This window comes from Tetrahymena thermophila, assembly GCF_000189635.1.
Source record: "Tetrahymena thermophila SB210 genomic scaffold scf_8254028, whole genome shotgun sequence".
Lineage (NCBI taxonomy): Eukaryota > Ciliophora > Oligohymenophorea > Hymenostomatida > Tetrahymenidae > Tetrahymena > Tetrahymena thermophila.
In genome coordinates this window covers 219,241-235,219 of record NW_002476022.1, presented here as the reverse complement: position 1 = coordinate 235,219, position 15,979 = coordinate 219,241, and the positions used below count along the sequence as shown (strand labels likewise).

At 24.1% G+C, this 15,979-nt stretch overlaps 5 protein-coding genes across 5 annotated transcripts; 4 read left to right on the top strand and 1 right to left on the bottom strand. All coding sequences in view use genetic code 6, as the record gives it.

Annotated features, from left to right (window-relative positions):
* Positions 1-214: 214 nt before the first annotated feature.
* On the top strand, positions 215-4,948 carry TTHERM_00670710 (hypothetical protein; the record flags this gene model as incomplete). Its single annotated transcript, XM_001026392.2, has 2 exons — positions 215-2,868; positions 2,929-4,948. 2 exons carry the CDS (start codon positions 215-217, stop codon positions 4,946-4,948), a joined length of 4,674 nt encoding a protein of 1,557 aa, XP_001026392.2.
* Positions 4,949-5,391: 443 nt separating this feature from the next.
* TTHERM_00670700 (UPF0428 protein CXorf56-like protein, putative) lies at positions 5,392-6,186 on the top strand (the record flags this gene model as incomplete). Its single annotated transcript, XM_001026391.1, has 4 exons — positions 5,392-5,529; positions 5,582-5,718; positions 5,795-5,874; positions 5,942-6,186. 4 exons carry the CDS (start codon positions 5,392-5,394, stop codon positions 6,184-6,186), a joined length of 600 nt encoding a protein of 199 aa, XP_001026391.1.
* Positions 6,187-7,237: 1,051 nt separating this feature from the next.
* On the bottom strand, positions 7,238-8,533 carry TTHERM_00670690 (hypothetical protein; the record flags this gene model as incomplete). The annotated part of the gene is made up of 1 exon (XM_001026390.3): positions 7,238-8,533. One exon carries the CDS (start codon positions 8,531-8,533, stop codon positions 7,238-7,240), a length of 1,296 nt encoding a protein of 431 aa, XP_001026390.2.
* A 935-nt stretch (positions 8,534-9,468) lies between these two features.
* Positions 9,469-10,182, top strand: TTHERM_00670680 (hypothetical protein; the record flags this gene model as incomplete). The annotated part of the gene is made up of 1 exon (XM_001026389.2): positions 9,469-10,182. The coding sequence occupies one exon, from the start codon at positions 9,469-9,471 to the stop codon at positions 10,180-10,182; it is 714 nt and encodes a 237-aa protein (XP_001026389.2).
* Positions 10,183-11,899: 1,717 nt separating this feature from the next.
* Positions 11,900-15,507, top strand: TTHERM_00670660 (Serine/Threonine kinase domain protein; the record flags this gene model as incomplete). Its single annotated transcript, XM_001026387.2, has 6 exons — positions 11,900-12,154; positions 12,250-12,507; positions 12,876-12,965; positions 13,413-13,885; positions 14,574-15,136; positions 15,416-15,507. 6 exons carry the CDS (start codon positions 11,900-11,902, stop codon positions 15,505-15,507), a joined length of 1,731 nt encoding a protein of 576 aa, XP_001026387.2.
* Between the last annotated feature and the right edge of the window lie 472 nt (positions 15,508-15,979).

The window sequence follows — 15,979 nt, the reverse complement described above, 5'->3', positions numbered from 1 at the left end:
TGTTTTCTTGTTTATTTGTATTTTGATCTAACTATAGTACTATAATCAAAAAAAATTAATAAAGAGTAAAACTTTAAGAAAATATTATTCATATTAAATTAATTGCAATCAAAGTGTTAACAATATTTCACTCATATCAATTAATTAGTAATTCAATTAATAAAGTGTGAATCCCTAAACAGGGACATATTAGCTCAAATTTTATTAAAATCAAATGAATCATAATCTAAGTGAGATAAAAGACCTCAATAGCTTGTCCAACCGCGACTCTCGCTCAAATTACTCGATAGTTTCAGATGATTTGGGTTAGTAGTTATTGTAATTAATATTGGAATATTAACCCAATCCCTAAGATTAATATCTACTGGAACTCTCAAAGCAAAGAACAGTTGTAGAAATAGACGAAAAATTTAGAAATTCTCATATTAACTAGACATATACTTTTCCAAGAAAAGTGACAGAGCGTGATAGGAATAAAGCAAGGGAATTATAGTAAATTTTAGCTAATAGTGCTTAAAATAGCAAAGAAATAAATAAACAGTTTTAATTCAAAGAAACAAATAAAAAAAATTGCTAAAATGAAGGGATAGTAAATTAGGAAGCAAAAAAGGTGTTCATAGATGACAAGCAAAACTTTTAATTTTAAAATAATGAGAACACTGATGACAGTTTTTCTTCTCTTAACGATGTTTCATTTTACGATCTAAATTCTTAAAATAAGATTTGTTAAAAGTAAATTTAGCATTTACAATTGAATTAGCCAAATCATAATGTAAATAGTGCATTATAGTAAATGAGCAAAGGAAATTAAATTCAGGTTTAAAAACCTCAAAATTAAGGAAATTAATAAGAATAATAAAATAAAATAAAACATTGTTACTACACCAATCAAAACAATTCAAATTAGCAGAATCTGACTTAATTTATAAAGACTACTACAACGAATTAGAAATAATAACAAGCAGTTAAAAGTCATGTCTAAACTGATGCAAATAAAATAAAATAGTCTGATATTGTTTAAAGCAATTATTATGATAATGATATGATTAACATAGAAATTAATACTGGTGATAATAATAATTTCAATTAGAATATTAATATATCTAAAGAAGAAATAGGATTATTGTAATAGTAAAGACAACAAAATAGTAAATGTTAATAGGGACTTAAAAATAACCAGGTGTTACACTCAACTCAATTGAAAAAAAATACTTAAATTCCTAAAGAGAGAAACTTTCATGAAATGGTTTCTTCAAATTCAAATTAACTTGTTGATAAGTAATAAATTGATAATTAAATGTAGAGAATGCCTTTAACTGAAAAAATTTCAAATGCTAAACATCTAAGTAACATTGACTTCATAAATGATGCCGCTTAAATGTAAGCATCTTCTTCAACAGGTACTACAACTGTAATTGGAGAATAAGTAAACTTAAGTAAAAATAAAGTTAACACCAATAATAGCAATAAAAGTGATTTAAATATAAAACACTCAAAAATGGCTTTTAGTTAAGTAGAAGGAGTTTTTACAGAAGCAGATGAAATTGATGAAGACACTTAGCATTAAACAAGGGAAGAATGGGTACAATCAATGATTGATCAAAAAGCAAAAGCTGATTCTTCTAAATAGTAGAAAATAGGATGGATGTATACAGAAGGAGATATTCAAAATAAATCTCCTCAAAAGCAATATTACAATGTTCCAACAACCCAACAACAACAGGTTAATGCAAAAGTAAGAAAACTGAAGATTGCTTCTTTTCACTAAGGCTAGAAAGATTAAAATCAAAAACTAATTTAGAGTTTATCTCTGCATAATTAATTTGACTAGATTTCAAATATGCCAAACACCAATCATGCATTACCTCAGACAGTATATAATAAATAAAATTTTCAATAAAAAAGTTAAAATTAAAACTTTGAAAAAACTAATTTTTCCAACTAACTTAAAATGGGTGGAATCAACACAAATTTTCTTTATGATATAAACGAAATACAGATAAACACTCAATTAGCAAATTTGACAAGTAAGTCAAGCAAGTAAGAAAATATAATGAATACATGTTCAGCTACTTAGTAACCTCAAGAAATTAATAAAGTAATAAAATACCCTTTTTGTATTTAGAATAACCTTAATAATGGCAACAATAATAATGCGGCTTTCAAGCAATAAAATTATTTATCAGAAAATAAATTGAGTAAAATTATTTAGTCATAACAAATGAATTAAACTTAGCAAAATACAGTTGCATAAAATAATATATAAAATTTAAGCTAAACTTCTAAAATTATAAATATGAGTTTAGATTATTAAACCTAAGATACACGCTTTACTCCTCTTCGTTCAAATAAAATTCCATCTTAAGTAAACAGAAATAATTCGCAATTATAAAATCCTAATTCGACAAGTCATCTCAATAATTATATTTCATGTGGAGATGAAAAGAATAGATCTGTAAGCAATAGCAACAATCTTGAATATTCCTTATCAAAATCTACCAAAAATAAGAATTTAAATATTTCGCTTTCAGTTACAAAAGGGTCTGCTTTAAAGGATGAACCCTTTTAATAAGAAGCCATATAAACTTAGTCTTAATTTAACTAAATTCACAAAAGAAATTAGGCAAGCATCCGTAAGCTAAGACCAAAAATAAATTTTGATGGAATGTCAAATGACTTTAGTGATTTAATACCAACCAGCTCCAAAGAATAAAATTTTACTTAAATAGATTTATCTCCTTATACTTAAATTTCTAAGCATATCAGAAGCAATACTATAAATAATTACCACATGAAACCTCCTACAACAAAGAATTCTCACTAGCGCTAACCATCTGATAATGCTTTAAGAAGCAGTGCCACTAATAGGTACACATTTTTAATTCACATATATTTATTTATATTTATATTTTAATTTTTTTTTAATAGAGTTGTTTCTGAGTAAAGCTAAGAGAAAATTAAAACTGCCAACTTTAGCTCCTGTGCAAATGAAGTTGATGGTAATAACTCAAGTAATAAAGTTATGTTAGCAGATTCTACAAAGTCGAATGTTAGATTCCCATAAACATATAATAACTAAAAAGTAAAAAGAACGCTAAAAATATAAAGCTGCAAATACAACTCTTAAAAAAATTAGTTGTTATAGGAACAGTTCAGAAATTCAAATTAATATCATGGAAATATGCCTAATTCTACTAAAAATACTTATTAAATATAACCTTTATAACCTTGTTTTGAAGATGAACTGACTTAGAATAAAAATGCAATTAAATTAGAATAGTAAAAGTTATCAATGCTGAGAAAAGAAAACTTAAATAGCTTTGAAAATAAAGCAAGATTTTCTTAAAGCTAATAGCAAAGCAATTAATTAAATCAACAGAAGCATATTTTAAGTAATAAAAGCTACTTGAGTAAAGAAAAGCCTATTAAAGAAGCAGGACAATTGTAAAACTATGAAAGAAGGTATTTAAAAACTGATGGGGATGACCAAAATGATGGTAGTATATTCTTGAATGATAATATTCTGTTTTAAAATAGCAAAGAGTTCGATAAAAATTCTTAGGTTTAAATTTCTTTGCATAAAAATTATAGTGCAAATAGTGAATTTAATTTAAATGAATTTTCAGGCAAAAAAATAACTAAATAAAACTTTAATTAAAATTGTTTTAAGGAGGATAAATTTCAACAAAATTCTAAAAGTAAATCAGAAGAAAATAGAATCAGCTTAAAATCAAATTAAGTTTAAGCAGTTAATACCAATCAATATGATCAAGTAAAAAAGAAATATTTCCATAAAACTAATTCTATTGGTAAATCTCTAACCAGTACATAACCTTTGACACTAGATAGTTATTCAACAGATAATCCAACCTCTAACTAGTAAAGTGATAATTATTCTATTAATAGCAACTCAAATAATAAGTAGAAAGCTAGCTGTCCATAAAAATAGGAAAGCACATAAAATATAAAAGATAACAAAAATTAGGTTCTCTGCTATGAAAATACCATGAATTCCTATAATAATAAATGTGATGAGGAAAGTAAAGTATCAAATTCTGAATAAACCAATCAAAGAATAAGTAGTAAAATAAAAAAAGCTGTACAAAATATTAATGAGGAAAATTTCAAAAACGAAGAGTGTGAAGAAAAATAAATTTAGATTAGCAAAAAACCTGAATAGCTAAATTAAATCTTGGTGCAACATATGCATAAAGAAACCAAGCCACAACAATAAAACTAAAATGGAGTAAGATAAGTCAAAAAAATGGCTTATAATACCTCAGCAAACAATAAAAATGCTTATTAAAATATGAGTTATACATAAGAAAGTTAGAATTTTAATTAAGATAGTTAAGTTTAGAATAGAAAATTGGTGGCATGCTCTTTACACGAAGATAATCTAAAAAGTTATTAAATAGATCCTATTAGTAAGTAGCCATTGCTATAACAGGAGAATTCTAATCAACTTTAAAAGCTTGAATACCTAAAAAGTAGTGCAATATCTACAGCTTCAACTTAAATAGGAGTTACCCAGTAAAAAGTAATAAATAAAACTGTTGCATATGACAGTATCCAAGTCAAGCAAAATAACAATCCTTCAGCTCTTAGGTAAAAAGCGGCTTAAACTCCTTCATCTCTTTCTGTAAATACAGACTAATAGATAAATGGAGTAAACAATTTAACTAGAGAAATTGGTAGCACTTATTTAGGTTCACATGTCACAGCTTGTAGTACATAAAGCAATTAAAGCAAGAACAAAAGCCCTTTGAAATAAAATTTAATTTTACCTACTAATTTATAAAATAACAATGGACCTGTTCTTCCCTAATACTCTTCTTCAACCCGTAATCAAAATACAGTTAGTTTATTTAAAAAGAAATCAAATTAACTTTATTCATCAGTATCATATCAATCGCAGAATCAAACAAATTTATCAACACAATTATGAGTGATTAATGATTTTATAAATGCATGAATGAATGAATGACCAAGAAATTAAAAGAAGTTTTAAATTAACAAAATTAAAATTAGAAATGCTACTAAAAAAAAATAATATATATATTATCAATTAAATATTTATTTATTTACTGAATTACTTTATTTGCATTAATTTTTCCAAATAACTAATAAAGGTTTAACAAAAAGTAACTAACTAACTAACAAATAATCTAATCAATTACATTATATTATAATAAATAAATAACATAAGGGTATTTTTGTATATATTTTTTATAAATGTATTTTTATTATAATTATATAAATATTTTATTCAATTTTGATAGTTTTTTATTTTTTAGTGTCTAACTCACTCAAAATTTAATTCATTTCTTAATTAAAAGATTTACAAATTTACACTTTTTAACATAAGTAACAATATATCGTTTATCAAAAATGGAAGATGAAAGTGAAATTCTGAAGAGATACGCAAATAAAACAAACATAGGAAAGGATGAAACCATAACATTAGCATCTTTAAAATAACAAGCAAACAAACTGACTGAAGAAAAAAAGAAGGAACAAAGAATTAATGTAAGAAAAAAAATATTAAATAAAATAAACATGTGATATCACTTAAAAATAGTTTAAAATATATAGTTCAGATGAAGCAGGATAAGAAAAATTAGATTTATAATAGTACTTTTGTGCTCTTTGTGGAAAATTTATTATTGCAACTAATATAAAATTAGAAGTTTTGCCAATTAGAGCAACTGATCAAGCGTAAATAAATAAATATTCTATAATCTCTACTCATTAGCTTCTAAATAAAATAAATAAATATCGTATTATTAAATAGAATTGCAGTTGATCTTTAAAGAGTGTTTGTTAAGCATTTTTTGATTAAAGAAGGGTTAAAGAACATCAAAAGAGAATATGGTAAAAATATTATTCAAATCATATATGTTTTAAGTATTAAACTATTTTTATCAAAAAATAATACTAGGTATGGAATAATAGTTTAGATGGAAGTGTCATTGTGATATAACAATTGCTTATTAATCAATAAGATATGATGAATCTGAAAAAATATACGAAGAAATGCACATTAAAAGAAATAAATAATTTTAGGGATTTTAAGTTAGCAATAAACCATTCCTGTACATAATAAATGATGCAATAGTAATGGAAGCTAAGGATTCAAGATTAGTCAAAGAAATATTATCTAAAAACCCAGACTTGGTCTACTGAACTTGATTTATAAAATATTAAATGAGTTAATAATATGAATGTAAATAAATAATATTAAAGTTATAATAAAATCAATTTTATATCATGTAAAATTATTTAATTAATTTTAAATCATTATGATTTTAAAATTTATAATATCTTGATGTATTCAGAATATAGTCAATTTAATGCATAATGATTAACTAATAAAAGAATAATTAAAATGAGTAATATGGCTTTGAATTTTATTAATTATTTAACTAAACAACTCTTATTTGTTAAATAATTAGAATTTCTAATAAAATCTATTTTAATTAATTTTATGAAATATTAAAGTCCTTCATTTATATATATAAATAGTATTAAATTAGTTGAAATCAATAAATAGTTTTAGAATTTTTTCTAAACTGATAATTAAATAAATAAATAATATTTTATAATAATCATAAGAAGTTATTTTAAATTGAAATCAAGTTTTAAAAACTAAAAAAAATTTGTAAAAAGTAAACTAAAATAAATAATTAAAATTTTATTAAATACATAATACATTTTTACATTCTTAGATTTTAAATATATCACAATATTTTAAATTATAAGTAAATAAATAATTGTTTTGGGAGTTAAAATTAGATCATATTTTGAAAATTGATAATAAAGATTAAAAGATTTTTTAAAAATAGAAAAAAAATAAAATATTAAGTTAAGTCTATTCGAATAAAAGCACATTAATTAATAAATGTAATGCTAATTTTATTATTTATTTAATATAAAAATTTAGATTTGTTTGAATTAAAAAATAAGATTGTTCTAAGTAGTTTTTTTAAGCTTTGAGTGAAAACACTCTTATCATTTACTAATTTTTTAAAATAATTAAAAATTTTGTTTAGTGATTCATATTAATTTTCCTCTCTCACATATTATTTTTACCAAAATTAATTAGACATATATATAGAAATATTTTTAATCTATCATTTAAAAACAAAAAAAATTTGTTAATACATTGAATAATGAATTTAAAGAATATTTAATAATTGGATAAACGACTAATATAAATTTAAAATAATATTTGGTTTCAACTCTTTTGCTATTAATTTTACTATTGTAGTGATTTTAAATAAATGTTTTCTTTAATTAATTCTTACAATTTTTAATATTATTGAGTTAAAAGTTGTATTTCCTCCAATTTACTTTGTTGATATTTATAATAATTTTTGTAGTTGTAATGACCTATTTCACCATTCCAAGAAACAACAATTATATGCTCATTATGAAGCGAAATAGAATTACAGAGTCCTTTTAATTGTGTCTCTCTAAATATATTTCTTACTTTCTATGAGCTGTTAGATTAATCATTTTATAGCAAACTTAGAGGATGAATACCAATTCTTTTATCACAAGAAATCGATAATATAGAATTAGATTCTTTGTGATAAGCCTATCCTCTAGTTTGGTTTGTATGTCCAGATAAATGAGTACAAATGGATAATTAATCTAAATTAATACACATTAAACCAGAATCTGTAGAAACAATAAGGTATTCAAAATCATACTCTTAGTCTACCATTTTTGTATTGATAAACTCTTCTGAAATAAATTATATAGAACTTTATCTTGGGATAAGGATTGAATCAAAACTATATCTATTGTTTACATGAGGATTGATTACTTGTATTACTTTTCTTTGTCTCATATCATAAAATTAAATCTAAGCATTTATAAGACCTACATAAATAATTTTCCTTTTTCTGTCATATTATAAAGTAAAAAGTTACTAATCGAACAATTTATTTAGGATTACTTTGCTTACTTTTTTTCTTATTTAACATTCTGGATTATTGTTATGATAGTAGAAAGCTAACATTTTTTAGTTTTAATGTGTGACTGCTATTAGGCTGTAATCAGGTAGTATTACTGAGTCGTAAATGTAACTAAATGGCGTAAACAAAATTTTATAAGCAATTAACTACTTGGTTTTCATATAATGAGTTATATTCCAAAATATGATCATATTATTAAATAGACATTAGCACATCACATGAACTGGTTGATTATCTTGTTTATTTAATCCATAATTTTGATAAAATCTCAATGAATAGCTTGGAACTCTTTAAGTAATGTATTAATTTTAAAATTCACTAATTTCATAACTCGTTGCATCATAAATGCTTATATTTCCGAAGTCATCTGTTAGGGCAAATAAGTTATCTAACATATAAATTGTGGATCTGATTATCACTTTTTATTTAAGGTGTGCGACATTAACTTTACTCAAAGTAAATTAATCCATGTCAATTTCGCAGTCTTTTGTTTATTCATTTTATGCTTCTTAGTTACCCTCCTAGCTTGCACTTTAGTTTGATTCCTCCATAACAATTATAAACTTTAATTAATTTTAAAAATATTTTGAGAGTAGAAACTATTAATTTTTTTTTCAAAAAAGATTTTTAAATTATGATTAAAAATTAATTATGAAGGTGTGCATAAAAAATTTAGTGAAAAAATCAAATTAAAATTTGATTGAAAAGTATTTATTTAATAAATTTTTTTGAGCAAATTGTAATTTTTTTTTTAAAGTTGATACTTTCAAAAAATAAATATAAATCTTGGCTTATGAGATATTAAAAGGAAAATAGTTTTCGATGAAATTCTTAATAGAAATAAATACATGCTAGTTAATATAGGTGGTTAATAATATTTAGTGTGATTAAGATTAGTTAAATTTTTAAAATAACACAACCTTTTATAATTGTAAAAAGTGTAATAAGAAGAGGAAGAAGTTAAGTTGACTAACGATCTTTTTTTCTTTTTAAAAATGCAAAAAAAAGCCTATAACAAAATAGAATTGCTTTAAAAAAAAATAGTAAAAATAGAAATAAATTAGTAGAAGTAAATTGGATTGAATATAAATACAATGTTATAATTAATAATGTAGTTGTTTATTAGATTTTATTCTATTCACATTAATTTAGTTTTTTGTTTTGTTTAGTTTGCATTAAGCTTTAAATGGGGAATTAGGTTTGAGAAAAAGTTGTTATGAAAAAAAAATCATAAATAACAAATTAAAAGAATTCAGAAACTGAATAAACAAAACTAACAAACAAAAAACTAGCAAGCAAGCAACAGATTAAATAATCACTATATTAAGGTATGGATTGATTTTGCTTTAAGAAACTTTAAAAATTTTATTTACAATATAGATTAATTCATTAGAAAATGTTTTACTCTAATTTACTTTAAAAAAGGGAAGCAGCCTCTCTAAAATCTTTCGATTAGAAAAAAAAGTAGAACTATTATATTGGGGACATGAGACACTAAGCCTAGCATTAACAAGTGAATAATATACCTTTCACTCAATCATTACAGCACTAGCAAAACTCAGTTTTAGGTTAGCTTTAAGATCAAGGAGCCTATGTATAACAGTAAGAGCAACCTTTTATGAAATAGATGAAACAAAAAAGCTCCTCTCCCTAGCCTCAAGGCTCAAATTATCAAAATTAAGCAGTACCTTTTGGGAATCAGATTAATAATTAAAAGAATTTATCTCTACGTGGAAATTCTACTCACAATTATTACCCCTAACCTTATCAAAGGGCAAATACCCAAGTCACTTCTTCTTAACAATATTAGGTTGGACAAGTCCCTAATCCTAACATGGCTAACAGTATGATAACTGGCTACATCTCTCCTAGCAAAATATCTCCAAAGAATCAACTTTAATTGTTGTAGTAGAATTCAGCTTAATAGTCCTACTAATCTCAATAATAAGGAAATTAGTAGCAACCACAAGCATGGAGAAGAAATACTTATTAAGGTGGGAGCACTCAACCTTATAAGTAAGCTCCAACTGAAATGTACTAATAGCAGATAACTACTCCAATGAAAGCCTTCCCTGATCCTTAGTAGGCTTAATTTAAGATAACATAATCAAAAAAAGTCATGTAAAATTTTCACATTTATTTTTACTCTCAACAAAGTTCTAAAGTTATTTCGCTAAATCATAGTCGAAATAAAAATTGATAGCTTAAAATTAAAAATTTTTTAAAAACTTAAATTAAATAACAGAATAAAGCATATTTATATATTTTATTAACAGATTCATTAAAATCCTTTCAATTTTATTTACTTGAAATATTTTAAACCTGTTTTTTTAGATGCTAATAGCATTTAAGTAGGCATGCAATTTTGGATAACTTTTCAGCAAAATAGCAATTAATAATAAAATAAATTATAAATTATTTTGGCAAAGAGTTTTAAAATATTTAGTTCTACTTATTCATTTCATAAATAAATCCCAAAAAATATAAAAGTAGAAATTAGATATAAAACCAAAAAGGCAGGTTTAACTTTTTTATTATTTATTACAACATATTTTGTTTCCAATAATCTAACTACCTTACAAGCAAATGTTAATCTTTTCGTTCTAATTAATAAAAGCTTTTTCAATATTTTTTTTTTTAGAATAAAATTAAGCATGAATTAAATTGCTTTAAACAGATTGAACATAAACATTTAAGTTTTAATGTTACTTTTAATGTTTTAAAAGAAAATATAACACTCTTAAAATGTAATATGATAATAATTAATAACAATTTTTAAATAAAGAATATAATTTTAAAAATCCCATTAATTTACTGAATGATTTAATTAGATGGTTAATATTGACTATTTTGAGTATTGAGAAAATAAATAATTAAATAACTCTAAAAATAACAAAAAACGCAAATAAGCAATCAATTTGAAATTTATAAAAATGTAATTAATTCTTCACCTTGCTAAACAAAGAAAACCTATAACTCTTAATTTTATCTTTTTGCTGATATTTTTTGTTGATTTTAATAAATTTTATTTAAGCAATCGTACAAGCTTTTTATTTTACTTTAAATTACTCTTAATTTTTATTTAACTTATAATTGAGTTTATACGTTAAAAATTGAGTAGAATAATTCATTATGGGTTAATTAATGTTAGAAAACCATAAATTAACAACCAACCTAGAATTGAAATAAATTAAATACAAAATTTTTCTTTTTTAGTTTGTTACTATTACTCACTTTTTATTTTTGATTTCAATTAATAAATCGATTTAAAGCAATCGGAAAGTGATCAATAAATAAACAAACAAATAGGTGATTCTTTATTTTTTACATTAGAGTCTAAGAAAAAGTTAGTTGTTATGTATGATTAGCATATAAATAGATAGCAGTCAATCAATCAATTAAATTAGTTTTTTTATTCAAAATTGCATAATACTTGCCTTTTAATCAAATAATTTTTGGTTTCTTATAGTTTCCCAAATGCCTACAAAATATGCTTTTTCAATAATCAATTTGAAGAAAGTGATCAAAAGGAGAGAGAAAAAAATATTAATTAGATAGTTAGCTCCTCCTTTTTGTTCATAAGCAATCAATGCTTTTCATCTGTTTTTTTAATTGAGACTGACTGAATTATATATCAATAAGAAATAAAAATTTTTAAATATGCATTTCTCTTTTAATAAAAAATAAAAAAATTAATTAATTAGTTAATAATCAATCTGGCAAGCAAAAATTAATAAGCAAGCAAATAAACAAAAAACAAATAATCAATCATACATATATACAAATAAATATTCTTTTAAGCAATATTGCTATCAATTTTATAAATAAAAAAAAAAGAAAACAAATAACAATAATAATAATTATTATAAAAATACAATTATATAAGTAGCAGATAATCATCTCAACCTGTTTAAGTAATGTAGCCAAATAACCAAAATCAACAGCTAGCCTATTAGTAGACAAAGAATGCTAACAAGATAGGGTACACATGTGTAGAAATAGATGGCGCATTGATATTTCCCAGCTATATAGACATCACCAAGTATATGATCAATGGTGGTTTAGATTATTCTTAATGCTAATTTGAGTGTAGACTAATAAAATAAAAAAGGGTACTCTAAAATAAGATTAAGTACGCGTACATGCTCAATGAGTTTTTCCTCGTTTGCAATGTAAATTTACTTTAATTTCAACAACTCCTCTTCCTCTTTATTCCATTTAAGAACAACTCCAGCAAGCTGAAGTATCACTTTTTTAAAAATATTAGGAGCCTTATAAAAAGATCCCTGATAAAGTAATTGAATTAAAACCTAACAATAGAATAGTTTGGGACTACAATAGGACTAAAACACCATATCGCCTTACTGGTTTCCATCTTTTGGATGGCAAGGACGTCTACGAATATTAAGCTGAAGAAATAGTTTTGCTTAAGTTGAAGGAAATTTTCAGTTAGAGGTTATTCCAAGCCAGATTCCAAGATGAATACGAGGTCCTTGCTTAAGTAGGAAAAGGAAACTACGCGAGAGTAATTAGCTCTTTAATATATAATAAATTTTCTTTTATCTCCCTAAATTCAAAGGATTTTGGATGCAATTTTCGATTACTAAATCTAAAAAAAGCTAATATTCGACATGCATCACAACCAAACCATTTTATTTATGATTGAATTTCATTTGTTGTCATTTTATTTTTTGATCCTCAGTTCAAATCTCTTTCACATCATAATTTTGATACCATATGCAATTAATAGTTTTCAAAAAAATGATTGGATAGATTTATTAAACCAAGCTTAACATACAAGCAATTTAAGGGAGAAGCTCCATTTATATAGAGCCTTTAGTTATTTTTGCAGAATTTGATTTAACATATTAAATAATTTTAAAAAACAAATAGGTTTATTCAATTCGCCATAGAGTAACTGGTTAAAAGTATGCAGTCAAATGCTTTGAGAAATAAAAACTTATTGGACTTGAAAAGGGTGCAGTAAGTTTATATAAATTTTAATTGATTCATAAAAAATATAAAGCTCACAACTAAATAATATCTTTCTTTTTGTTACAGTCAATGTGTGCATGAGCGTTATGAATTAGAACAAGTATATGCCCTTTCGTTCGTTCGTTCGTTCACTCAACTCATAAAAACACAAAGCCAATAAAAAATTTAGTTAGGAATTTTATTTGATCAATCAATAGAGTAGCAAAATAATTTTTAAATGCGTTTTAAAAGAATTTTGAAAAATTAGAAAAAGAAGAAAATAAAACATATCGATTGATCTCTAAAATAAAAATGAATTTTAAATTTTGTTAAATATTCTTTCCATGATTAAACGAGCTAATAAAAAGAAAATATCATACAGTTCATTTTACTATGTTTGCTTTAAAAAATACTCAATAATTAAATTAACATTTCTTTTTAATTTTCTAAAAATAGCTCTCACTTCACAATGAATTAAAAATAATGCGCAATTTGAGAGACCACCCAAATGTTATAAAGCTGTATGAAGTTTTTGAAGGTGAACACACATTCTATTTTGTAATGGAAATCGTGGAAGGAACATCTCTTTATGAAGAAATTAAGAAACATGCATAGAATCCTTATAAAGACGAAGAAGTTAGAGACATTATGAGTATGCTTATAGATGGTATTGCTTATTGTGCTTCCAAAAATATTATGCATAGAGATATTAAGCCAGAAAACCTTCTCTTTGGTAAAGTCGGAAATTAAAAGATTTTAAAAATTGTAGATTTCGGTCTTGGTACTTATGCTGATGAAAACCCTTATATATTCCCTAAATGTGGTACCCCTGGTTTTGTTGCTCCTGAAATAGCCAATCTAGTAGATAAAGCTCAACCTTATTCAACTGTCTGTGATATGTTCTCAGTTGGTGTTATTTTCCATATTTTGTAAGAAAATTTAAAATTTATTACTTCTACTTTTAAACAACTTAAGAGAAATCAAAAAGACTTTTTATTTTTCGCTAATAAATTTTGAAAATGCAGATTTACAAAAAATTTAATTATTTCAATTAAATTAATGCCAATTAATCGTGTTTAAATATTTAAATAATGAATCTAAGTGAGCGAGTGAAATACTTTCTCATGATATTAATTTTTACAAAAATCAAAAAATTCAAAAATTATTTAATAAATAAATTTACTATAAATGCTAACAAGCTAGTAATTTTTTGTGACAATCTTGCTGAAATAAAAAAATTTGCCGTTTATAATGGAGTAAAATATTCACTCGCTAATTTTTAGAAAAGCAAGTTATAAATACAAGCTTGAAGCAAATATGAACAAATTAATTAATGATATAGAAATTTAAAAATTAATGATAATTGAAAAGCTGCCTGAATTATTAATTCTTTACTATTTTCATCACTATTACTGATCCAAAATTAAGAATATTCAGAGAAGCTTAAATCTGTAAGATTTAATCAGTCTTCAAAATTTCCCGCATGCAAACAGATCTCTGTTGCAATAATATTCTTAAAATAAATTTAAAAAAAAATAATTATTTAAAATTATTTTTCATATTTTAACTTATTTTTTTAGCTAAATTAATATTGTTTTTTATTTAATCCATCTATAGATTAACTGGTGAAGCTGTATTCCCTGGTAAAAAATTCAATGAAGTATTGAAAAAAAACAAACTCTGCGAAATCGACCTTGAAAAGAAGGAATATGAAAATCTTTCAGACCCAGCAAAAGATTTACTTAGACGTATGCTTGAAAAGGATCCTTAGAAGCGTATTACAGCTGCTGAAGCACTCTAGCATCATTATTTCACATAACAAAAGTTAAAGAAAGCTCCTTCAACAGACGATCTTTTTGGAATGAACAAAGAAGATCTTCCAGCTATCAGAGAAAAGCAAACATCTATGTTTACCAAGCCTCTAAGAATTCCTTATCTCTCTAAAGACACTGCCTCAGGATCTACTGATGATAATCTAAACTCATTCGTCACAAGAGATCCTATGTTTGCTGGTTAAAATTAGGTTCGCCAAAGAGCAGATTCAAATAAGATGTACTATACTATAGGTTCTCTAGATAGATAAGGTGTTGAACCCAACTAAGTTTCTGGTTAAAAAGATTCAGATAAATCTAAATTCCATGCCAACACCTTATAAAAATAAGTAAGCGAATTCACACCAGGTAATAAAATTTTTATTTTTAAAAAAGAATTTTCTAAAAGATGATTTAAACTAAAGTTAAATGATTGATTTACCAATAAAATAAAAATTAATTTATCAGGAAAAGATATTAACAGCTCAAAATAAATTGAGTTTGTTACTCATCAAAAAAAAATTTTTGAATTTGAAATAAAATATTTTTATTAGATCATTATACATTCAATTAATATTTAAAAACTTGGAATAAAACAAATATAAAAGAAGGGAATTAATTCTAAAAATATTTAAATAAATAAAATAGGTGGTAGAAGACATAAAGAAAGTATTGTTGAAGAGCATGAGGAAGAAGAGCATGTATTTCAAGAAAATGAAAAAATGGAAGAGGAACACTGAAATAAATGACAGATAATAATTTTAATTACCACTGTGAGTTAGATTGGTGTAATGTAATCGTGGTTACCTACCTACCTATCTACCTCCTTCTACTTAAATACATACATACTTACATAGCTATCAACCAAAATTCATAAATACATACAAAATTACCTGCTTCCATTCACTTCCTTTCTTTTAGATAAGCAGAAAATTAAAAAGTTTTTCTTTTTTTCATTAAAATAATAATATTGATAACAGGTTTACTTTCTCTATTTAAGAACAATATATAATTATAAAAAAATAAGACACGCTTAATACAATATATCATAAATTCAACTAAAAAAATGAATTACTCTTAAAATAAATACATACATACATTCATCAATTTACATGTTATTAGCAAGTAAGTAAGTAAGTTAGTAAGTTAGTTAGTAAGTAAGTAAAGCGTTTAAACCTTTTTCATTATAATATTATGTGATAACACCATAAA